The following is a 25,205-nucleotide window of genomic DNA, read 5'->3' as shown; positions in this document are numbered from 1 at the left end:
AAACAAGGCTGTTTGTTATTTGACTTTGTGTGTGTGTGGTGTTTTTGATTCTAACATATTTTCTCTTATCCCAGCTGATATTGTGCAGAGACAACTAGGCTGTAGCAGGTCAAGTGGAATAAAAAGACAGTCTTCACCTTTAAAGGCAGCTAGTGTTAGACACCTCTTGTTTAGACCAGCACGCTCATGGGCAAATGCATTTGCTATTTAAACAACGTGGCACAGGACGGGAAAATGAGAACTGCGTTGAGCTGAAACTAGCAAAAACACTTGCGCTGCACCTTGCACCGCATTGCGCCGGGTGTATGATAGGGCCCTTCATGTTTTATCAATTCAAATCATCTCATTTTTAGTCACAGTGATTTTAACACATTTAATCATTGTACTGGGTTCCGTTGTTTCTTGGTATCATTTTCAGGCTTTATCCAGCAGTCTTTTTTCTTCAGTGTAGCTTGTGAATTAGTTTGCATTAGTGTGGTTACCATAGCAGTCACAATGCAAGTTTATTGCTTGTAAAAGGTCAGTCAGGTTTGCCATGAGTAATTTATCTGAGAAACAACAGGATAACCCTTGTTCCAAAACATAAGACTGACCTTGATTGAAACAAGTCATTTAGAGATTTGCTTCAAAAATAATGTTGTAGAGATTCACTTTCACCCTTTAAAAATGACCTCATGAGCTTGACTAAAGCCCTGCACAGATGGCTCTGTTTATAAGTGAATCGTGCTGTATGTCTACCTCATCTTACGCACATATTATGCAATGTGTCCCTAAATCTACCATTGAAATGTCAGACATTAGATTTCTTAGACCCCCCCGATATGAGTCATATGTTGGCTTACTGTCTAACATTTCTCATTGGGCTGCAGGAAGGTGACTTGTATCTGTAAAAATGCAGTAGTTTTTCTATGAATCCTTTGATGGAAACGCTGTGGTAGCACCCTCTCTGCAGTACTGTCTCTTATAGGATAGAGGGGGATTTTAATATGCATTTACTCAGATCACTACATTAAAAGGGCTTGTTTTAATCAGTGGGCTATTATGATCTGTGTTCTTCTGTATTATGTCTTTTTTTGTTTAGTCTGATTGTTGGGTTGTTTGTGGATATTACAGGGTTAAACTTCCAAAGCAAAGGATTGCTTAACAATACTATTAGCCAGACCAACAATACTATTAGTTTCCCAAACTGTGGTTCATGAATCCCTGAGGGTTTGTGACGGGAGAACTGTAGGGGTTGGTGAGTTGATAAAAGCTAATTCATTAAAACAAATGTAACAAGTTTAAATGCAAATAAACCTGAAATGGCAATGTAGCTTAGATGATTATCAAATCAAAGACTGTAATTTAATTAAAGCATATTTACTAACAGCTTGCGCCAGCACAAACCCTTAAGTACACTTTATTTAAACATTTGCGTTATTTTCAACATTTATGCTATGCTTATGCTTATTTATGCTTATGGTGCTCAGAAACCAATTTCACATGAACAAAATTAATTAAACATCACGAAAAATGGACTCCTAAAAGGATAAAGCTACAGTATGGTGGATAGAATAGATTACATAATTTGCTCTTGAAAGAATTTAATGAGAAATATTTGTCTCTTACTTCAGACTGCAGACTCTGGCAAATCTAAGCAGTTTTGAGAGGTCTTAAGAAACTTAGGAAACTAAGGTCTTTTCTCCATTTGCTCTCAAGTGAATCACATTATTGTCTAGAATGAACAACTGAGATATTAAAGAGATTGAGTTTGTGGTTGTCTTCTTTCTTCGAGTTCATGTTGTAGTGATTTTCGTATCATGGTTACCACAGTTACCTCATTCAGCTGTGATTGTGCTTGATGCAATGAGTAGCCTCATTTGATCTCTCAGTTTGATTGTCTTCATGTTTAATCATCTGAAGAGAAGGGAAGGCCGTTTTTGCGAGTGGTGTGCAGGCCACACAGAGTGAGCCAAGTTTTGAGCCCGCTATTACAGGATCAGTCAGTGTGCTTTTGTTAGCCAGATGCTGTGAATTAATCACTGAGGCTGTTTTTCCTGTGAAGAGGGGGTGATTTCCCCCCCTGTACGGGCTTTACAGAACCCCCTCTGAGAATTTAGCTCTGGTTAAAAATAGAGAGAATGATCCTAATGAACAAAGAAACTTCACTGAAGTTGTGTTCGTTGAGTTATAAAGAAAGTATGATTTTCAGACAATATCTCTATGTTTGCTTGAGTATCAAAATAAGGTTGAATAGGCACATACAGTATCTTAAAGTCTTAACATCATAAAAGATATTAACATATTTGACTAATTTCTGTAATTTTATTATGTTCACTTGTTATCCAACAGCTTCCCGAAAGTCTTGGCTTCTGAATATATACAGTTCTAATTTCAGTTTGGAGGACACAATTCATACACATTATATACACTTTTTTAATGACAGCCTCAAGTATGATAACTAGCCCATCTTCTTTATATATATAAATGCATACTTCTACTGTAATGTAATGAATTTAGTTGTTTGGTAAAGTGATGTAATGTGCAGCCTGCTGACTTTATAACATGAGCCTGATAACATTCTCTATTGTGCATTTAATTTGTCTACTGTCCTTTTTGTAATGTCAATTGTTCATTGGAAGAATAAGGCCATTATTTGTCAAACATGTGTACATGGAGCGTTTAGAGTGAACACTGGTGCCAGACAATATGTCGATGACATCAGTGTTACATCATAGCGAGCTCATAACTACTGTATGTCATAATACTGTAATATCAGTCCTGTTGTGCTTCAGACAACAACATTTACAGTGTTTGCGAAACAGAACTGTGTTGATATTCTGGTTCTAGAGTTTGTTATAAAGATGTAAGTTCAATTTAAATCCGAAACATGTCAAATTAATTCAGTAGAAAGACTCCATTTAAAGTGTTTTGAAGATTAGTTTGGTTTTAGGTGTGCTTTTTTTGTATTTGTTTTTTGTGACTTTAAGACTGAAGACTGAAGGGAATGCACATTTGTTAATTTAGCCAGTCTTAATCTTAGAAATTATTTTCCATTTGGTGTAACACAATATTGTCTGATTCAGTGAGTTTGACTTGATTAGAACCAGTTCATTTAGATGCTACCACATACCGCATGTTTTACTTGATAAAAAAACACTACCGTTCAAAAGTGTTGGTGGAGTTTTTCTTTATAATGCATTAAAACCTATATTCAGCATTGACTGACACATCAAAGTGATCGAAGAAAAGACTTTCACAATCTAACAAAAGATCTTATTTCAAATAGATGCTGTTCTTTTGAACTTTCTATTCATCAAAGTATCCTGTTTCCACAAAAATATTAAGCAGTACAACATTAATAATAATTAGAAATGTTTATTGATCAGCAGATCAGCATATTAGAATGATTTCTGAAGGATCATGTGACACTGAAGACTGGAGTGATGAACACTACACTTTTTTCCTGCTTTGCAAGCAGATGCAAATCTGTTTTTTCTAAATGTGATGTTTGTTTTCTCTTCAGGTCAGTAAGTTTTAAAAATCTATCAGTCAATAGTTTTGAATGTTTTCTACTGTTTTAGCAGTCATGTTTGTCTGCATTGTGGTCACAGGCCTGTTCTGCTGCTGACTCTTAATGAATCTAAATGAACAGTAGCTGCTCACCCTTCAGCAGACGCTTGAAAACAGCTTGGGTCCTGTGCAGCCGCCAGACAAACACACACTCTTTATTCACTCTCAGAGCAGAGCCTGGCACGAGCCTGCAGGACCTTCCACTCCTCTCTTCTGTCTGTCCATCCAGGGTCCCGCGGGGTCGTTTAGGGGCTTTGAGGTCTCTGTGACAGGCTGTTCTCTCAGATAATTAGCCATAGCAGGGAAGAATATCAACTCTAGCTGGAGGGGAGAGAGAAAGGCTAGGGATTTTATCGTTGAAGTGCTGAAATTATTAAACAAATATATAATAAAAATAAAACAAAAAGCACATAACAACATTTAAATGTAAAGTTATTAAAATGAAAACTAAAAATATAATATAAATTGAAAGCTATATATGAATAAAAACTTTTGATAGTTTAGAAATAATGAAAACAAATTCAAAATATATAGTATACTGTATAATATAGTAGATAATTAATATCAAAGTCAAACACGCACAGTATCAGGTCTTCCTTCAAGGCTTTAACCAGACTGCCATACAATGTCTTACAACAACTGTGACTCAAATATATTGATATTTTATAATTATATTTTAATATCCAATTTAAAAATAATAATGAGAACAACTGATATTATAATTAATAGTGTTCTGGTTTTGAACAAAATGAGATCTGAGTTCAGTGAAACAAGTGAAACAAAGTTCCTTGGAGGTCAGTCTACTTTTTAGGAAACTCAAAACGGATTTCAGTTTGATTGTTTTAAAGAGAAGTGTGAACTTAAGATTTAGTTGCCACTTTGGACATTTCGACATTTACTTGACGAGACAAGTAAATGTAAATCAGTGTAAGAATATCACAGACACTTTTGCCCTGAATGTAGACATATAATATATCAACAATTATCTCTTGTCCAATAAGTTAAAAATAATCATATCAATGCGCACCAATGCTGTAAACCTGCCACACTGAAAACAAGGTAACCTAAAAATAACTTAAGTCTAACTTAACTTGTTTTATTCAAGTCAAAAATATATTTAACATCCCTAAAATGTATTCCAACAAAACAAATGTTTATAATTTCTAGTACTAATAGTACTTCCTGTTGATTTCAGTAACCTATCACACTCTCTGATAGCAAGCAGCAAACCTAAGAGACCCTCATAAAATCTAAGGGTCCAGTTTAGCCCGTTTTATGGCTGTTTTATAGCCCTGAAAGACCTGCGCGATCAGTAGATGTGATGAGGATCTGTGTACTGATTATCTCAGAGTGCCACACATTGTTGATTGGCTCTATTGTCTCATGTATTGTGTCACTTACTGTATTGAGCGTGAGGAGATGATGTCGCAGGCCGGTCTGGCATCTTCATCAGTGAACAGTGACTGCTCAGACTGGATGCTGGGCTCTGTGCCCTCGTCATTGTCATGCAGTGCATTATGGGAGCTCTCAGGATGACAGCGTCGGCCAAGCTGACAGCTGCGAGAAACTCCAGCGTGGCCCGAGCTCCGTGCACAGATGGTGTGGAAGTGTGTGTGGGTGTTTTCTTTGGCCAGGCCAATTGTTTATGAATCCAGATGTTATTCTGACTGTTCAAAAGCATCAGAGTACTTAATTACTCCAAAAGAGAGAGATGAAGAAAAGTGCGAATACGATTGTTGAATAACTGGTTTGTACAGATCCAGCTTGACAAATGCAAGTTCCTGTCATTTGATCTTAGGGAGGTTTGTTTTGTGCCGTTTCAGTATCCTGATATTTGATGTCCTTGTGCTCGCATTGCAGCATGAGGGAAACAAGGTTTCCCTCATACTGCAGTTTGAGTTATAGTTGGTTCCTAGTCTCACACAGCCAGACTTTAGAAGTCTGCTTCACATTGCAACTTATTCTAGTCAAGAACTGTCTACTTAGACAGCAAGAGCGTATCTGTGGGACATGGAAGGCAAACAACATGCTGCTTGCTTTTAAAAATGTCATTTGACATATATTTGTGACCAAGGATATCTTGTTTAAATGAAACTAAACTGATTCGACCTTGAGGTCGTGACTCACATGGGGTTGCCAGACATGCAAATTTCTATGAAAAGTAGCTTATTCTGTTTAGAAATGAGTAAGTGTTGTCACAATGCCAACATTTTGTTAGTTGGTACCAGTACCAGTAATGTCATAGTTCTCAGGACCATTTTTGGTACCGAGAAAAACCAGCAAAAAAGGTTGTGATTTATTTATTTATTTATTGTCTATCGGTTTGCATTTAAGCTACAAGAATGAATGCAGTATAAAATTTTCTTTTGTCCTTTCTTTCAAATTCAGTTTCACATTTAAACACTTGTATCAATCCAGAAACTTTCCAGTGTGTGCTAAGTTGCATGAAGAAATTACTGTCTGTCTGTTATTTACATTCTATTTATGCTTTGTTTGTTATAATGGAAGGATTTGTGAGCTTAGTATATTGTTACTAACTAACTAAACTCTTCGGGTTGGCCATTGCACTCATGCACTCAATAGACATGTCTGTGATTGGCTGCATTGCTTAGCACTTCAAAACATGTTGCAAATAGGAACCTTTGATGCCCTTCCCAGAGTGCTTACACTGGAGCTGCACATCAGCAGGTATTGAACTGAATTGGTACTACCAGTTCTGCAGAAAAGCTGGTATCATTAGGGGCTTTCGCACTGGAGAAACCTTTTCATAGTTTCTTTAACTATTGGCGAAAGTTCCCTGTTTTTGGCATGTTCACACGTAACTAGAAACTTATTTAGTTCTAGGAACTCTGTTTGGGAGGAACTAATTTAGCTCCTACTTCAGAGTAGGGTCTTAAACAGTTCTGTAGGAACTACCAGTGACGTACATGTACGCTGATTGGCCAAACGCATACGAAACACAGGCTGCCCGGCATAAATATATTTACTCAACAATAATGGCATTTACCTGTTGTATTCTTTTCTCATATGTAAAAGTGTAAGTTGTCATGGGGATTTAGTCAGATTTTCAAGCTCTTTTAATCGTGTAAATTGCACGTTTGACTGGATGTTTACGTTTGTAAATGCCGCAAATAAAGACGTCGCTGTTGGCCGCTTCAGAGTTCCTGCTGCCAGTGCGAATGCCACCAGGACAATGGCCCAAGGAAGAAACTAGTTCTCTAGGAACGACACTTGGCTAGATCCTAGAACTAAGTTCCTAGAACTATGTGCTCCAAAAGTGCCTATTTTGTTATCAGAATTTCAGAACTGTTTTCGCAAAAAAGTACGGGTACTTTCGACAACACATTAGTGCTGATAAGTCAATTACAAATAAAACAGACTAAGCTGTAATGTAAGATGTATTGCTATATATTGATATGTAAGTACAGCAGTGATAAGTGTAATATTTCTGGGACGTGGGTGAGTGTGCAGGGCTGCAATAATTTTGGAACCTGAAAAATGGGATATGGACCAAATATTGTTACAATTCGTAGCAGCCTAGGAACTTTAAACACTTTGTTTCTCAGCAGAGTGATAGAATCCTGTGTGTGAGGGGAGGAGGAGGACAGAGGAGAGAGGAAAATGTTTTAAAGGGGATCATGGGGTTAGACGAATTGTCAGTATGGTTATGATAGTATGTCCTTTTAGCAGTGGAGACATTAGCAGAGAAGGAAGAGAGGAGTGACTGATACGCTTTAAGGTCAGTAGGATTTTTGGATTTGCACCAAACCCTTTCAGCAGATCTGAGCTTAGAACGATGTTTGCGGAGAACAACAGACAGCCAAAGGGCAGAAGGGTGGTACGGGCTGGCCTGGAAGACAAGGGGCAAACAGTGTCTAAACAAGATGTAATAGTGGAGCAGAAAGTATCCGTAGCACTGTTAGCATCAAGAGATGCTAACTGTTTAGGATCAGGAAGCACAAATCAAACCATAGCAGATAGCCGGGAGGGTGAGAGTGAGCCTAGGTTACGTCAAAAGATGACATGTGGAGGGGTATGTGTTGTGTCAGGAACCATGTTGAGGTTACGAGTGAAGAGGAAGGGAGGTGTGCAGTGGAGTAACCAGTACATGATCAGTGGAGCAGTGCTGTGTTTAAACAAGGTCCAGTTGGTTGCCTGATTTGTGAGTAGCCATAGTTAACTCTCTCTTGAGATTAAAAGAGGCAAGCAGAGTGTGAAAGTCTGCAGCCTGAGGTTTATTTAGGTGGATGTTTAAGTCTCCAAGCAAAAGTAGGGTAGTACCATCCTCAGGAAAAGTTGAGAGCAGCACATCTAATTCATCCAAGAAGTTACCTTGTGGTCCTGGGGGTCGATAAACAACTACAAAATGAATGGGTAATAGTTACTGAATGGGATTCAAAGGAGCTGTTAATACCCAGAAAAGGTAAAGGAATACATTTCCAATCATTAGAGATCATTAGCAGACCAGTACCTCCACCTCTTCCAGTCAGACGGGGAGTGTGGGAAAATTATAAATTATTGGAGAATGCTGCAGTAGTGTCGTCCTGTTTGATCCACATCTCTGTCAGGGCCATGAGGTTTAATCTTGAATGACTAGTAATAGATGTAATGAAATCTGCTTTGTTTACTCCAAAGACCAACAGAAAAAGAAAGAAGTGTATTAGCAGACATAGGCAAAGTACGCAGGATTGTGCTGCCTATAGTGTGTGATGCGTGGTTTGTGAGTGATAGTGATAGTAGTGATATGGAAACACATAAGACTTGATCATAAAAACTGAAACAGAAAAGAAGCAAGGTGTAAAAAAAGGACGAATCAAAAGTGATACTTATGTCCCTTGCCGGTGTCCCTGCACAGTGGAGTCGATGGTCTTTACACTCTGCCGCGACTGTTGCTGCGGTATACTAACCTTTTTTAAACCCGTTTGACAAAACGGAAATTGAATTCAGCTGAACACACTTTACTGTTTATCACAACAAAGGGCTAAAAAAAGTGCATGACACTTACAAGGTATGCGATACAGTACGAGACCAAATGCAACTTCAGCAAGTCTCAACACAGTAAACAAAACAAGTGTGTCCTAGCAATGGCAACTGCGCTAAACACTAATGAGATAAGAAATAAATACACTTACGATTGGCTTTTAACTTCTGCTGATTGACTTCAGCACATCTCAACACAGTTTGGTGTTGCCTATTAATTAATTAATGTATTTATTTATTTATTTGTATTGATTTAATACCAATTTCTAAATATATTTTTAATTTATTATTTGTGTATACAATTTTAACATTTCAAGCTAACTTAAATTGACATTAATGTATTATAAACAAAAAATGAATTAACTGTGAACAAAATGTGTTTATAAATTTGACTACTGTTAACAAATCAAACGCTGTCTCTCTCTCCATCTTGTTCCGGTAGTGTCTGTCTTTGTATGTCTTCCTGCATGTGTAATGAGCAGATGGATGTGATGTGTCATGAGACGGGGTTAATAGGTCCTGAGTGTGAATTGGCAGTGTGTTTTGCTCTGTCGGAGTGTGGCGGTCAGATCTCAGGGGGATTTTGTAGAACCCTTTACAGCACACACAAACCTCAGGGCCAGACACTTGTCATGTCTGATATTTGTCTCAGCAAACACAAAGAAGTGACTGATGTTTTGAGTTCCCCAGCAGAATCTTATTAGAGTTTTAGACATACTCACCAACTGCTTGTTACAGTATGTTGACATGAGAAAGCCAACATACAGAAATGTTCTGAGCTACCTCTAAGAACACCCTGGCAACCACCCAGAACACCCTAATAACTACACACCTGTCAACTAATGTCATAAAATGAAATTTTCTTGTCAAACTTTTTTTTTTTTTTATCTATTTAGTTAATCATAGTTGTGGTCTTCTTAGAAAGTTCTGGCAGGGTCTTAAGAATTTTGGGTCACATTTATGTAGTTTTGTTGAGCTCTTACAATGATAAACAGCACAGACATTGTCAAAATTAAAAGGTTTGTGTTTAGCTAATATGTATTCTTTTAGTCTATAAAAAAGACAGTTGATGTCTCACATTTTGCTGTGGGCGTTACTCAAGACTGAGGTCACATGGTGCGTTCTGACAAACAGCATCTGTACAGGACAAATCACATGTGTACAGCAGACTCGGGACAGAAGCACAAGTCTTTAAGCGCAGTAGTAAAAAAGTAACATGATGGATTTTATATGACTGGAATCAGTTTATGATGTTTTTTCTCAGCTGTGTTGTTGTCTGTTGGTTTATAGTGTTTATGTTTGTGGTTGCTGTTAGTAATAGTGATGCTTTAGCTTTTCATATTATTAGTGTGGTGAGACACCCGAGACTGATTGATCATAATCCACCAGCCCACCCTTTTACAACTCACTGCTCCCTTACACACATCTCTCACTTACTCTTCTTTCTTTCTTTTGGGACAAGTGACTTAAGTCAAGTCAAGTCACCTTTATTTATATAGTGCTTTAAACAAAACAGATTGTGTCAAAGCAACTGAACAACATTAATTAGAAAAACAGTGTGTCAATTATGCAAAACTTAAATAGATAAGTACCTGGAAAAGCTGCTTCGATAGCAGATCTGCGCATAGCTGCATTAAGTTCCAAGCTGCGTCTAGTATTATTTGTTGATGGATCTGATAAAGGCTGTAAGACAAACTGAACTCAATGCTCTTTGTATGAGAGCACAAACAAGTACTTTTACTACGTAGTAGAAGTGCACTAATTGAAACACGGTCGTATACATACAGGAAACTGTTTTAATTTTCCACCCTTCCAGCATAATTACCCCCAACCTTAATAACATAATTAAAACATCATTTTCAACATCATTAAGGGACCGTGTACAGTCATTATCACAATGATCAGGACCTCAACACGAACTAAATTACCAAGAAATTACTCCACTTATTACATGACTTCTTGCAAAATGGATGTGATAAACTGATTTAAAGTTAATGATCACAAAAGTGATAAAAGAGACATTAAACTAGCACAAATTTGTAGGACATTCGTCACCTGTGAGGATTATATTATACAGTTTGACTGGAGAATGACCAATCAGAATCATATTTCTGACAGATGTGTAGTGAGATATATCACCTGGAAAGGGAATAAAGCTTAACTGGACAGTATTTAAAGGATTACACTCTGATAACCCATCACAGACTGTTTTACCCTGAATCTGCTGTAATCTTCTCACTGAGCACAAAACTCTCAAACTGCATATGAATAAGGACCAACGGGTTTTATCTGATTGAGTTTATTATTTATACGCAGTAATCACTCAAGTTTTGCCAGGAAGAGTTTTCAGCATTATCATCTTTTAATTTACAAAAGCACAATTCCAAAGTACTCCTACTTTTCCTTTGTCTGACTGTTTATTTGAATGAACATCCAACAGTTATTAGGATATTTCACACAAAAATTAACATTCAATCATCTTTTACTCTCTACCTGAGATAGTTTTTAGAAATCTTAGCATTGTAGTTTTATTTTTCTCCTTAAGTCAATGAACTCAGAACATTTTTCAAAATATCTTCTTTTGTGTTCAACAGAAGAAAGAACGTCATTCATGTTCGGAAAGATACAAGGGTGTAAAGATGACATGAATTGTAATTTTCAGGTGATCTATCTTTTTTTTTCTCAAAATTATATTAACCCTACAAAGCCTGACATGAAATTTGCATGTGGTTTTTATGGCTCATATAGCATGATAGTCACACTCAAGGATAGTCATACTCAAGGAGGAAAAAAACACCTCAATTTTCCAAAATGAGGTCCAAATTGAGCAAATATTTTTGATCATGTTAATGTTTTAGAGGCAATAGCGATGTTTATCAAAAATGACACATAGAATCATATATGATTATAGTGTTAAAATGCTACATTTTTAATTTACAAGATGATAACTGTACACCCCTGACATATAAAATTATCATGAGGTCATGTGATGAGCATACCTGCAAATAATAAATGCAAAAAAAAAAAACATTGTGGCCAGTATACTGTACAGTAGATATTGTACAGTATTCACTAAGTAGTAAGCTAGTTTTCCATTGTCTGTTTTGGGGTGAAGCGGACAGCGGGGGTCTGAGATTACACTGCTAATCCGCTAGCAGATGGGGGACACCTGGGTAGCCCCGCAGAATCGGACAGATTACGGAAACATGTTGCGCTAATTAGGGGACGACACTCGCCACCTGGCTAAATCTGTGAGGAGCGCTTGTTCTTTGGACCGAAACACAGAAAAAGAGATAATTTCCTTTGTGAGGTCTCGTCTGTTTGCCGTCGCTGACTTCCCTGCTGGCAGATTCTGACTTCACTCTGTACAGATGTTACTGATACATACAACTGTTGACCAGTTTCTTGAAAACATTAGTGAGAAACATCAAGTGTTTATGCAGAAATGCTTTTAGCCATTAATCTGTAAGTAGGGATATCGTTTATTTAAGCCTATAAAGAGCTGGAGGACTTTTGTACCAGACGGCGACTTTCTGTGCCAAATTCTTGATACACTGACCAATTTCCCCACGAAACTACTGACAAACCTGTTGATTATATATATATCTATGACAGTTTGGTACATACCTCGACAGTTCAGTATGATTTCAGTACAGCAGGAGGAATAAAAGCTAATTGCTTTTTCTTTAAATAAATTCAGTTACAAATAAAACTTTCTTAGGGATAAAAATCTTCCTCAGCTTCTGCTCTTAACTACAGGGAGCACTTTTACATTACTATAAGGTTACAATTAACATCAGAGCCCAAAATTAAATTCAATTACTATTTATTTTTAACCAAAATAATCAACATTCAAATAAAAAAAATTGTATGCAAACATGTAAATTGCACATAATGCAGTTCTGGTCAAATTAAAAGTAAACTTTGTAAAATTTCCAGGATTTTTTGGAATATTCCAGGGATTCTGGAAATTTTCCACCCCTTTGCAACCCTAATGTAGTTTTTAAATTAACTTCTGATTTATACACTCTCTATTTGTTGTTGAAATATAAACATTAACACAGTGGCTGTCATAACTTGTTTCATAACAGGTTTATTTAAACATACATTAAATAATTAAGATGTTACTAACATATAAAGTAAAATATAGTAAGTATACAGTCTGAAATATATATATCTCAAAATGCTCCTCTCTAGACTTAATTTCTCAAGCAAATAATGAGCTGTAGATTCTGACGACTTGCCTGAGGTACATGAAATGTTACGTGACATTTTGTTTACAAGCTTTTAATGACGTCTTCCAATAATTGAAACACTGATTGAGTGATGCATGATTTGTTAATTTATGTTTATTTCATGTTAAAACTAGTAATAAAGAGGAAGGGATGATTGTGCTTTTTCGCTACAACTGAAGCTTTGATACAGTGATCTGTCGCTCCACATCAAAGAGCACCAACCCCCCCCCCCCCCCAAAAATACTGTGATTTACCACTGGTGATATTTATTACTATGAAAAACATTTTTTTCTGTCACTTTTAGTCTGTAGCCCAGACTAATAGGGTTTTTGGTCCACTGGAAGAGACAGTCTGGACGCCACCAGACAGAGAAATGTGAAAAGAGTGATCACATGCCTGACTGAGAGGAAAGAGCAGAGAGATTTGAGTCTGAGCAACTGCTCTCTTCCTCTTTATGCTTAGAAACTCTTCAGATCCAAGACTCACACCAGACAGAGACTTGTGCTTTATGGTTAACAAATCCAGTGATTCTGAGACAAGAAAGGGGAACTGAAACTGTCATTGAAGGACTTTGTTTAGAGGTGATGACACCTGTCCAGCCTCAGGTATTCACACACTTCATAACTTTAAAGTGTAATGTTTAATGTGATCTCCATCATAGCAGTGCCCTGTTAAAGCCGTAACATACTGTCGGTTCACTACAGATGCATATCAAACAACGTACACCTCTGCTTGAAACTAGAAACGTTCAGGCAGGTGTGTTTGGGAAGGCTGGAGCTGAATTTAGCAAGACATTGGCCCTCCAGAAGTAGACTAAAGTCACGATTCTCCAAATAGACCAGAGATCGGTCTAAACTGGGACTAAAACAGAAGTAATTCTTAGTTAGGAAACTTCATGCTTTGGTATAAGGCTTATTTATCCTTTTTGTGTGTCCTATTATGACTCACATGATGACAAGCTAGAGATTCACCCCTCTTCTTCAGGGAAATCTCTTGCGGTAATGCCTGTTATTGGATCGTAAAGCATTTCTTTCTAGCAAGCCAAATACCTTACAAATGACAGGTGCTTTATCTCATTTGATTATTTTTCTCTCTTAATTTGGAACCTGTTTTGTACCAACCTAAAGGCATACATGCATGCAAAGGCAGCTTCATCTTTATAGAACCTGAGCCAAAAAATTAAACAAGCAAAAAAAATTAAAATTCTGTTTGGATGAGCCACATTCAAAGTTGATGTTTTAAAAAAGCAACATTAATAACTAAAATAATGCATTGCAAAAACTCTTGAATAACATGTTCTTTCTTGACTTGCACTGTAAAGAATGTCAACCTAATATAGAGCACCGATAGCCACACAGATATCTACCATGGTCTAAAAAGCATAACAAAATTGCACATTTTTTCACAGTTGCATGGTACATTACTTCATTTAAACTGTAAGGTTTGTTTCTTCTCATGTCCTTTAGAGCAAATCCTGCACACACTATGAAGTGATGATGATGGTTTCCCCCTTTTTTATTCATGCTCAAGCTGTGCTAGTTTTGGGAGAGCTGTGTTTAGTGGTGTTTGGTTCAGGGCGGGGTGGATGTGTAGGTGCTTATTTGGATTTTTGAACTGTCAGGATGTTTGAAATCGTCCTGTCGGAGCCACTCAAACACAGGTAATCAAAGTACTGCCAGAACTCAGTTTCTAGGGTCAAACTGACCATTACTACAAGAAGACATAAATGTGCTAACCAAGCAGTTGTTCCTGGAAACTTTTTTCCCCATATGAGTGTATTTTCCATCTTAGAGTCATATTCTTTGGTGGTAAATATGGTTGTAATGACTCAGACGTGGTGGTATATTTAGTTTTTGGCACTTAAGTTCAGATGTTAAAATATCTTTTTCAATACTTTTAAACAAATTGTTTTGCAAAGCCAATTTATTTTTATTTATTTTTTATTGTCAGTATAAAGTCTGGTCCACATTGCAACTTATTCTGATCAAGAAACACCCACTCGGACAGGAAAAGAATATCTGATTGTTATGTCAAATAACCAACCGTGTTTTTAAGTTGTGTTCAAGAGAAAATAAATCCAAAATCAGTGATACTCAAATGATTAGACTATTGAGTTTATTCTATCCAAATGATTGTACAGACAACAATAAAAAGGGGTCACACTTTAGTCGGGGACCAATTCTCACAATTAACTATGACCTTTTAACTATATGTTACCCTGGGCCACAAAACCAGTCATAAAGGTAAATTTTTCGAAAATGAGATTTATACAACATCTGAAATAATAGCTGAATAAATAAGCTTTCCATTGATGTATGGTTTGTTAGGATAGGATAACATTTGGCTGAGATACAACTATTTGAATATCTGGAATCCTGAGGGCACAAAAAAATGCAAATATTGAGAAAATCACCTTTAAAGATGTCCAAATTAAGTTCTTAGCAATGCATATTACTGATCAAAAATTAAGTTTTGATATATTTATGGTAAGAAATTTGCAAAATATCTTCATGGAACATGATCTTTACTTAATATCCTAATGATTTTTGGCATAAAAAAAATCGATAATTTTGACCCACACAATCACAAATTGACTATTGCTAAAAATATACCCAAGCGACTTAAGACTGGTTTTGTGGTCCGGGGTCACATATGCTTATTAATAGTTAGAAGGATAATAGTGGGTTGGATTAAGTGATCTAGAATATGTTCATGCAGAATAAGGTATTAATACATGCTTAGTATGTTATTATGAATGGTAATTAGTATCTAGTTAATAGTGAGAATTGGTCCCAAGTTTGTAATCAGATTTTCTATCCACTTAAACCTAATAAATAGTCCTGGATATGTCACAGATATAGAAACCTTTGTATCTTCCGACAGACTGGAATGAGTGGGTTGAGCCCAGCTCTTGTTTTGGTGTGTAATATGCTTCAGACGGTCAGTGAGCGGGCGGTGGGTGGTCTGTCTCAGACGATCTCTGCCTGGCTCTACTTGTCTAATTATCCATCTGCATTTGAAAATATAATTAACTGCATCAAATATAACAAATAATCTGCCCTGTCTGGATATGTTGTTTCACCAGGAGTCTATATTGTGTGCCTCTGAAACATTAAAGATAGATCAAGGTGTTACTTCGGTGTGGGTTGGGCCGCTTGTTTTGTAAAACTTGAACTTGGCATGAACTGGCATGATTGATCAACTCTGCAAGCATGTGTATTTGTTCAGCATATGGGTTTGCCTATCAAATACTGCTCCGTAGATCTGCAGATCTTTATTTCATTTGTCAGACATCTGGCCATGCAGATTAGATTTAGGTTTCTCTGTTGTCATAGCAATATCATATTACACAGCCTTCATCAGCATGTCTGTCCACAAGCACCGAACCAGAAACTTTATGTTTTGCTTTTCAAAGAGAGATAAGGGGAAACTCCCCTAGTTAAAAAGAAATATACTAAAATGTATCTGAAGTACATTTAATTCATGCTAAGTATACTACAAATACATTTATATATTTATGTACTTAATAAAAATACCCTGCAATTGGTAATTTTAGTATGCTAAACTTGTATACTTAAAGTCTGCTAGATTGGAACAACTAATGTTGTGCTTAACGCACTTTAATTGTGTGGAAGTAGTGCTGAAGTCTGACTAAAGATATACTTAAGTATATACTTAAGTATATTTCACTGTGCTACAGTGGACCTATTGCAAGCAGGTACTCTTTATTACAAGGGGTTACTTCAAATAGAAATGTTGAGTGAATCTGGGTAATTTAGGCCATGTAAAAAAAAAAAAAAAAAGTTATGGCCCAAACCTACAGTACCTTAGCAACTTTTCCGTCCACCATATGCAGGCACTTTTTCTCTGTTCTAATAGATGCATATGGGAAAATCATATCATATATGGTTTATCACATAATGATTACCTAATATTTATGAGTGACATGTATTGCACAGTTAGCTTAATGACTCGTGAGTAAATGCTTGAGAGGTCTGGTTTCAGTGAGGATTCTGCCTATACAGTCAAACAGTTCAATTTAGGTTTTAGAACAGAGCTAATGTCTTCATATTAAAGAAGCACTGATAAAAACAGTGTTCAAAACCATTACGATGGCTTGCCTTTGTGTGTATAGATCAGATTTGAAGTGTTGGGTTTCCCTCATGGCCAACAGCTGCTGTGTTGAGGCTGGAAAACACAACAGAGCCTCTCTGTGTGCATATAACACTGCTCTGGAAACCTACAGAGAAAAACAACAAGAGCAGCCCACGTCTACACACACAGATAAACTGTACAGGTTTTTCCAAATGAAGATGTCATGTAACAGCAGTGGGTTAGTGTTCGCATCAGCACACGGTTGGAGAGGGAGGCGTGTGCTTGTGTTGGGGCGGGTGGGGTACGGATGGGGCTCTGGTGACTGCAGTATTTTGGGGGAGTTCCATGCAGCAGATGTGTGAAAGTAGGGCAGACGTAGACGACAGCGCTTGTGTAAGAGGCGGAGGTCTGATCTCAGCACATGCTTGGAGTTTGAGCGCACACATGTGCAGATGGGCTGTATGTTTGAGCATAAACATCTCCACAGGCCAGCACAAAGTCACTCCTATTGAAAAAGACAAAGCTAGCAGTGCATTAGTAAACTGTTGCACTGTGATTGATTCAAATCAAATCAATTAGATCCTAGTCTAAAAATAAGATAAAATAAATACAAAATACAAGACTGTGTTGAAGAAGAAATCAAATCCTTAAAAGAATGTTTAAATTTTAACTGAAGTTAGGATAACCTTTAACTTGTCTTAAAACCTTAACGGTAAGAGTTTATTTATTGATTAGGTTGTTTTAAATGTTAAGCATGAAAAATTATAAAACCTTCAGCATTTAAAACATATAACTACTACAATGTTTGACTTATTGTCATAGCTGAAACAGCCTCTGCCACTTGTTCCCATGCACACACCTCCTAATTTCCATCCTGATATAATCAGCCTCCCAAGGACAATTTCCTTCCCTGCAATAATAATTTCCTCAATGAGAATCTGCAGCTTTTGCCTGTTGAAGTTTCTTTTTTCTTTTCCTCCATGTCAAATTAACCAAATGCTTTCCGGTTTCCAATGTTGTTGCAAGTTGCAGCCTTTACATGTGAATGATTGTGAGGATTGATACTTAAAGGTTTAAAAATGATTTGGATTTAGATTTGGCTGTATTGAATTTGTTGTATTACACTACTGTCATTGTATCCTTTTTTTTCAAATAATGTTTTTTATTAATTTTTTTTAAGAATTGTACTTCAATTCTTTCAAGCATTTTGCAGTAGATTTTGTCTTTTACTTTCTTAACTTCTTTCTTAAGAGTTTTTTATCTGAATCCACCCCTGATGACTTTTTCTTTCTGCACTGATGGGAGTGTTTTATAGCAGTATTAATTCTTGAGTTGAGCAGCTCTTGCTGCTGTCTGTAGAGGAAGAAGATGCTGGCGTAGCAGACACACAGCCCCATGTGTCTCCTCTTCTTCTGCTGAACCCGCACATTTTCCACACAGTCATTTTTCTAATACAGACACACAAAGTGAGTTTGTTATGAATAGGGTAGATTTACCTTTAAGGGGTCAGACAAACTTCAGCTCATTTTTAAAGTCTTGCATTGCATTTGAAGCACACTTTACTTCCTAAAGGTTGTATCTGTGAGATTTACATTGCTATAAATAATTTCTTAATCCGTTGCCATTTTTCTAGCTGTGGAAGTGACAGGACTTGAACTAACTTCACTCTCTCTGCGCGTCTTTACACAGAACTCAATGAACTTGCCTCCAGACAAAGCAAGATTACTACGGCAGTACGACAACGAGAAGAAATGGGAACTCATTTGTGACCAGGTAATACATTCTCTCCTTCTCTTACCTCCTCCGTTCTCTCAGTCTTTCATCTAGAGTAAAGTGCAGCTAGCAGCTTAAGAACTGAAGGTTTATATAATCCCAGAGCGACTGGTGAGTAATGCTTGAAAGGTTGCAGGTTTGGGACCGGCATGGGTTGATCTATGGACTAGATACATAACCTCAAGATACTACAGGGGTATTGTCACCTGTAGTTCACCCCAAATTAACAATTTTGTCATCATTTAGAAGAAGAAGAAGAAGAATGAGCTTTTATTGCCAGGCATGTTTACACATACGAGGAATTTGTTTTCGTGACAGAAGCTTCCACAGTGTAACAGAATGACAGTGACAGAACAAAAATACAGAAAAAATAAAAAAATAAATAAAATAAAATAAAATAAAATAGAACAAGTAAATAAGGAATTAAAATATACAAATTGACAATTGTATGTATATATATATATATATATAACAATAGACAGTTGTATGTACAGGTATATTATGTGCAAATCGATATTTATATAAATATTTACTCACCCACATATCATTACAAGTGTTATTTTTGACCCCTCTGACTTTCATTGGATTGACAAAACATCTTTCCAAATGCCATCTTTTAGTTCTGCCAAATAAATAAAGTCATGAGGTTGAGTAATTATTATAGAACTTTCCTTTATGGCTAAACTTTAACAAGGTGCCACATGTTGTGCCCCATAGAAATAAAATCCATAGATCCCAGTCATGTATTTTGGATTTCACCACACATTTGAGTGAGACGAGTGTAAGCAATCTGTACTACATTGAGTCATTGTTTGTTCATCATGTGACCTTGTGTCCCTGCAGACATAACATATTGTCTCAATCTTGTTCTCATGAAGACAACACAACTCGTCTGTTTTGTGTTTTGTTTTGTGATCTTGACAGAAATGGTGGCCATCATGTGACACCCCTGATAAATATTTTGTATGTTGAGATCACATGACCTGCCACTACTACTACTAAAAACAGTAACAATTATAATAGGTTTGCTTTATATAGCACTTATGTATATGTTCTTCTAGTGTGGAAAATGCTTGCCGTTTTTTATACTAATGTTAAAAATCCTATACTGTCTCATACTTCTACCCTTTTTGTTCCTTACAATGCACTCCAGACCCTAAGAAGAGTCTTGCTCTTGTGTTAACTTCACTCACACACACACACACACACACACACACACACACACACACACACACACACACACACAAACACACACACACACACACACACACACACACACACACACACACACATTTGTTTCTGTGAATTGTGGGGACTTTCAATAGACTTCTGTTACTTTTATTATGATAAAACAATATTTTCTATTCCCTAACCCTAAACCTACCCCAGAAAGAAAACCTGTTTGCACTGTTACACTTTCAGATAAACATCATTTACTTTTTGTATGATTTTTTTTCCTACAGGGGACCACAGGCCAGGCAAAAATTTCAGGTTTTACTATCCTTGTAGGAACATTTGGTCCCCACAATGTAGCATAAACAAGTACATACACACGGGCCACATGTTAAATGAGAATGTGATATCAGTGACTGATGTGTTGTGTGTGTGTGCAGAGGCCTTGTGTTGTTTTGAAGGGAACTAGGTCTCTTCCTCTTTCCTGTTATGTGCTGCTGTTGATTGGCTGTTGCCAAGGGAAACATCCAAATGTGTGACAGAATAGAATACATATTTGATATGGAATATACTAAAACTGTTAGTATGCATAGTTATTGTTCATGAACGATTAATAATAATCCTTAAAAATAATCATTATTAATCAAACATTAATCTTAATAATAATTACTATTACTTCAATTCTCTAGCCTTTCCCTGCTAAGGTTTGGAGTGTCTGCTAATGAGCAGAAGATCTGAATCAGGTGTGTTTGATTAAGGAAACATGCTAATGGGAATAGTAATGCTTTTTTTATGCAAATCTGTGTAGAAAATGTAAAATACTGTTAATGAGTGTTGTTAATGGGCAATATATATATATATATATATATATATATATATATATATATATATATTTAATTAGACTATATATATATATATATATATATTTTTTTTTTTTTATATATATTATTTGCTTGGACCATGGTATTTACAACATGTATTAACATATATTTGAAATACATGTGTATTTGTTTGACTGAATGCCAGTATCTGTGTCCTCACACAGTTGGCCAGTTGATAGTAGTTAAGTCTGAATGCTGACTAATCTCTTTTAGGAGAATTTAGAGCAGTGTGCTTGTATTTCTGTAAACCCTAACCCTAATCCCATAAAGTACTGTATGTAATCTGCCAACCCAGTTACACTCTGAAAACAAATGTTTTGCCTTAAAAATAAATCAATAACGCAGTCTGATGAAGTTGCATTCAACCAATGAACTGCACTGAGACGGAGGACCTTAATTCGTAGTGTAAACACAATTTAGTATAAATCTCCATATCTCTCTCTTCCAGGAACGATTCCAGGTGAAGAATCCTCCTCACACATACATCCACAAGCTGCAGGGTTATCTTGACCCAGCCGTGACCAGGAAGGTGAGTTCTGGTCTTATTCCCTCAAATCCAGTGTGGAGTGGCATGTGTGTGTACGTGTTAAAGCTGGGATGGGTGAGCTCAGATGGGAAATAACTCCTGATAACTCATTTATCTTGACTAGAGTGCTGTCCTCATAGCTACTCTGTGACAGCTGGCTATGGACAGGAACAGCTTGCATATACTTCCTGCTGGGGAAACTATGAATTACTCCTAAACATCAGCCCAACTAAAGATTAGAGTAAACTGTGGTACAGTCCACTAAACCTAGACTCATGTAGCCAGACTTCTAACTTACACCATAAAGATTGCAGTTTATTCAGGCCAAGAACTGCCCACTTGGTCAAGAAGAGACTGTCCTACCAACAATAAAGTGACCAACCACAGTGTGTTTGTGTTTGCAGACGAACATTGATCATTTAAATTTATTCAAGTAGTGTTTCAAATAATGATTTGATCTTGAATCTAAAATTTTGGCAACAATTAGTTATTCCTTTGAAGTGCTTTTCAATTACATTTTAGTATTGTTTTCTTGTATACAATTTACATGCAATGCATGCAATATTTTAGACAGTCAGTGAACAGACTCTGGGCAGTCTGTGGCCTTGCCACCAGAGGTTGAGACCAGTCATATTTTGTGCTTTTTTTTTTGGCTGTGTGTAGCACCTTCAACTCTGCAAATCCTTCTGAACACATAAGAAATGAGTGGAGATTCATTTGCAGCAAAATCTTTCTGATCTTAACAATTTGAACAGCTTTTGAGCAGATTTGTGAGTTTGTTATTCTTTGAAAAGATGGTATTATTGCACAAGAGGGCAAAACTCAAAACGCATACCTTATGAACACTAGAGGCACTAGTAATGAGAGGCACTCATTTTCGCACAGTTCATTGCAAAATACTATGTTATGACCTCAAAACAACTGTAACATACTGCGAGATGTGAAAACTGATACTTTTGAACATAAGTGTCACATAAAAATAACACCATCAGGTATGTTTAGGGTTGGGTTTGGTGTAGGGGGTATTTACAACATGATAATGCATTAACCTTTTAGTGACACTCGCAAGACATTTTAATTCTAAACCTCTGCTATATGTACCTGAAGCAACATAATAAAAATGCATATGCGATAAAAATGCAATAAAACATGGCAACGGCTACGTATTAATTGCTGTTTTTAGAGCCACTCACTGGACCCTGAGTTGTTAAAACTACATTGGCCTCAAGCAAAAAACAAACAAACAAACAAAAAAAACCTTTAAGAATTGGTAATTTGGCTCAAAACCTTGACTTAAGTGAAGTCGTGGCCTAATGGTTAGAGAGTCGGACTCCCAATCGAAGGGTTGTGAGTTCGAGTCTCGGGCCGGCAGGAATTGTGGGTGGGGGGGAGTGAATGTACAGCGCTCTCTCCACCCTCAATACCATGACTTAGGTGCCCTTGAGCAAGGCACTGAACCCCCAACTGCTCCCCGGGCGCCGCAGCATAAAATGGCTGCCCACTGCTCCGGGTGTGTGTTCACAGTGTGTGTGTGTTCACTGCTCTGTGTGTGTGCACTTCGGATGGGTTAAATGCAGAGCACAAATTCTGAGTATGGGTCACCATACTTGGCTGAATGTCACGTCACTTTAAGTGGGACTTCGGTGACATTATGATAATAAATTATGATGTCACCCCTGAAGATAAGTCATAAAAACTAAAACTAAAAAAAAAAGAAGAAGAAGAAGCTATGAGACAAGGATGAGAGGAAAAGTAAGAGGAGGAGTGACAAGGACTTAGAAGACCGGAATGAGAGACCGGAAATGAATTGAAAACAGATGTGATTAAATATTAAAGGTCAGATATTATTGTGTTTATGTGATGTGGAATCTGAAGGTGTTCTTGAGCTGATCTCATGGGCGTTACACGCCGACGGTTGACATCATGTCCCTAAACTGACAGAAAGAGAGAACAAGAAAGAAATAAAACAGAGACCACGGGATGGGGGATTATTAGGAGATGTGGTGAAAGAGAAAAGGAGGACGCAAGACTTGAGACACCATGCATAAAAAAAAAAAAAATGAGGGAAACAGAAAGTCCCAGAAAATGTAGAGGACGAATATAATGAGAGTGGGAAACAGACAGAGAGGGAGAGAGAGTTATGGCTGTAGGTTCTGCCAATGGCTCTTTTCTGCAGACGTGAACAATTGTTACTTTGTGTGCGCCGAGAGCTTTACATGCGGTGCATTCCATGCGCAGCTCTCGGCCAATGGGATCGCAGCAGGAAGAGAGTCATTCCAGAGGGTCCTGAGGAATGTCTGTGCCATTGATTCCATTCCAGGATGACCTCTCTGGAGAACTGCTTTCTTTTTCCCATTCTCTTTGCCTCTCTCTCTCCACAGCTGGGAATGCTTAAAGTCGAGGTGGGAGCGTGAGCTCTGAAAACACACACTGCACTCCACATGTGCCAAACACACCCACGCTGGGAACAACAGAGCACACACTCCCCTCCGTTTCTCTATTCTCACATTTCTGTTGTGTTTATGCGTCTGTCTCTTTCACTTTGTCCCTTTCTGTACCAATTAGCATAATATTCATCTTAAATATTATTTAGAATTAGAATTAGTGTGTAACATATTATAGTATGGTACAATTGTAAGCCAGAAGTGCTCAGGTTGTGCAATTTTTCAAGAGGACTTTTGAATAGAGATAGTCTTGTGATTGACTTTTTATAAATGCATGATTTTAGCTGAAAGTATAATGACCTTTAAAAGTCAATTTGAAATGGCATTTACTACACGTTTTATTTCATTAATCTGACATATTCTCCAATGAAACTGGATATTCAGTGAGGGAAAATGTAGACCGGGATTTTATAAGTAGATGTCTCTACTTCAGTTTGTTCAGGAGAGGTTAAAATTTGGTGACCATACGTCTTCTTTTTCCTGGATGGGGTTTCTCAGTCGCCTGGGATTTGGCTTTGTTTTTCTACAGATGTGCTCTCTACATTCCTCATTCATTCAGTAATTAGTCGTTTTGAAAGTAATTTGCATTGCTTGGACCATTCTTTGTAGATCCCGCCTTCTCGCAAGCCGATTGGTCAGTAATGTACAATGCTTGCTCGCCATTGGTCAAACTACTGTTCAGTCGTACCTTCAGCAGGTATGAAAACAAAAGTAAAACAAAAGCAAACCCCAACACGTTTTTTGGCAGTTTAGTAATCCTGGACTGGACTTGTCTGGGGAAACCAGATGTATGGTGATTTCAGTGACAAGAGACATTACAAAGACACACTTTTTTGGTAACACTTTATTTTAAGGTGTCCTTGTTACACGTTACAGGTACTTACTATTATAATAACAATAAATTATTCATAATTACATGCAAGTAACCCTAAGCCAAACCCTTATCCTAACCCTAACCATATAGTAAGTACATGTAGTTAATTAATATTACTCAGTACTTATAGTACTTATATGTATAATTAAACTGCAACAAAACCACATTAAAATAAAGCGTAACCACTTTTTACTTTTAACAGAATAAAACTAGGAGCATGTATTGAGAATTGTATTGAAATTTTTCTTTTTCATCTTGACTTTAATTTGATGGATTTAGGTAGATGCTAATTTGTAAACATAAACACTATGTAACAAATGTGTGGGTGTGTGTTATCAAGGCATAATTTTATAGCATGGTTATTATGTCCCAATATTGGTGTAGGTTATTATTTTGTTACAAACTTAAAAGGTATTAATTCCTATCACAATCTAAATACATACTTGAAGCATATGGTATAAGAATGTGAATTCTATCTGTTGCTGTCTGCACCACTTGCTCTGTTTCACCGTCATTCGCTCTCTGACACCCTTTGATGAAATCTTTTCAGTGTCTGACATCAGTGAATCAGATTGATTATTAATGCCTGGCCTGCCACTCATCGTCATGGCTGCCGTCTAATTAGTGTTGCAGAACTGCAGCAGCAGTTTCCAGTTAAGATTTGGCAACGTA

The 25,205-nt window shown here is 37.0% G+C and overlaps 1 protein-coding gene across 1 annotated transcript in view; it reads left to right on the top strand.

The window, feature by feature from the left end:
- Nucleotides 1-25,205, top strand: part of LOC109096212 (formin-like protein 2) — a 73,049-nt gene that overhangs the window by 4,456 nt on the left and 43,388 nt on the right. The window contains exons 2-3 of the mRNA XM_042755208.1: nucleotides 18,552-18,635; nucleotides 21,138-21,218. Coding sequence (XP_042611142.1) covers nucleotides 18,552-18,635; nucleotides 21,138-21,218 — 165 coding nt within the window. The remainder of the gene's footprint in view (nucleotides 1-18,551; nucleotides 18,636-21,137; nucleotides 21,219-25,205) is intronic.

The sequence above is a fragment of the Cyprinus carpio genome, unplaced genomic scaffold (genome assembly GCF_018340385.1).
Source record: "Cyprinus carpio isolate SPL01 unplaced genomic scaffold, ASM1834038v1 S000006647, whole genome shotgun sequence".
NCBI lineage: Eukaryota > Metazoa > Chordata > Actinopteri > Cypriniformes > Cyprinidae > Cyprinus > Cyprinus carpio.
This window is presented reverse-complemented; position numbering and strand designations above follow the sequence as displayed.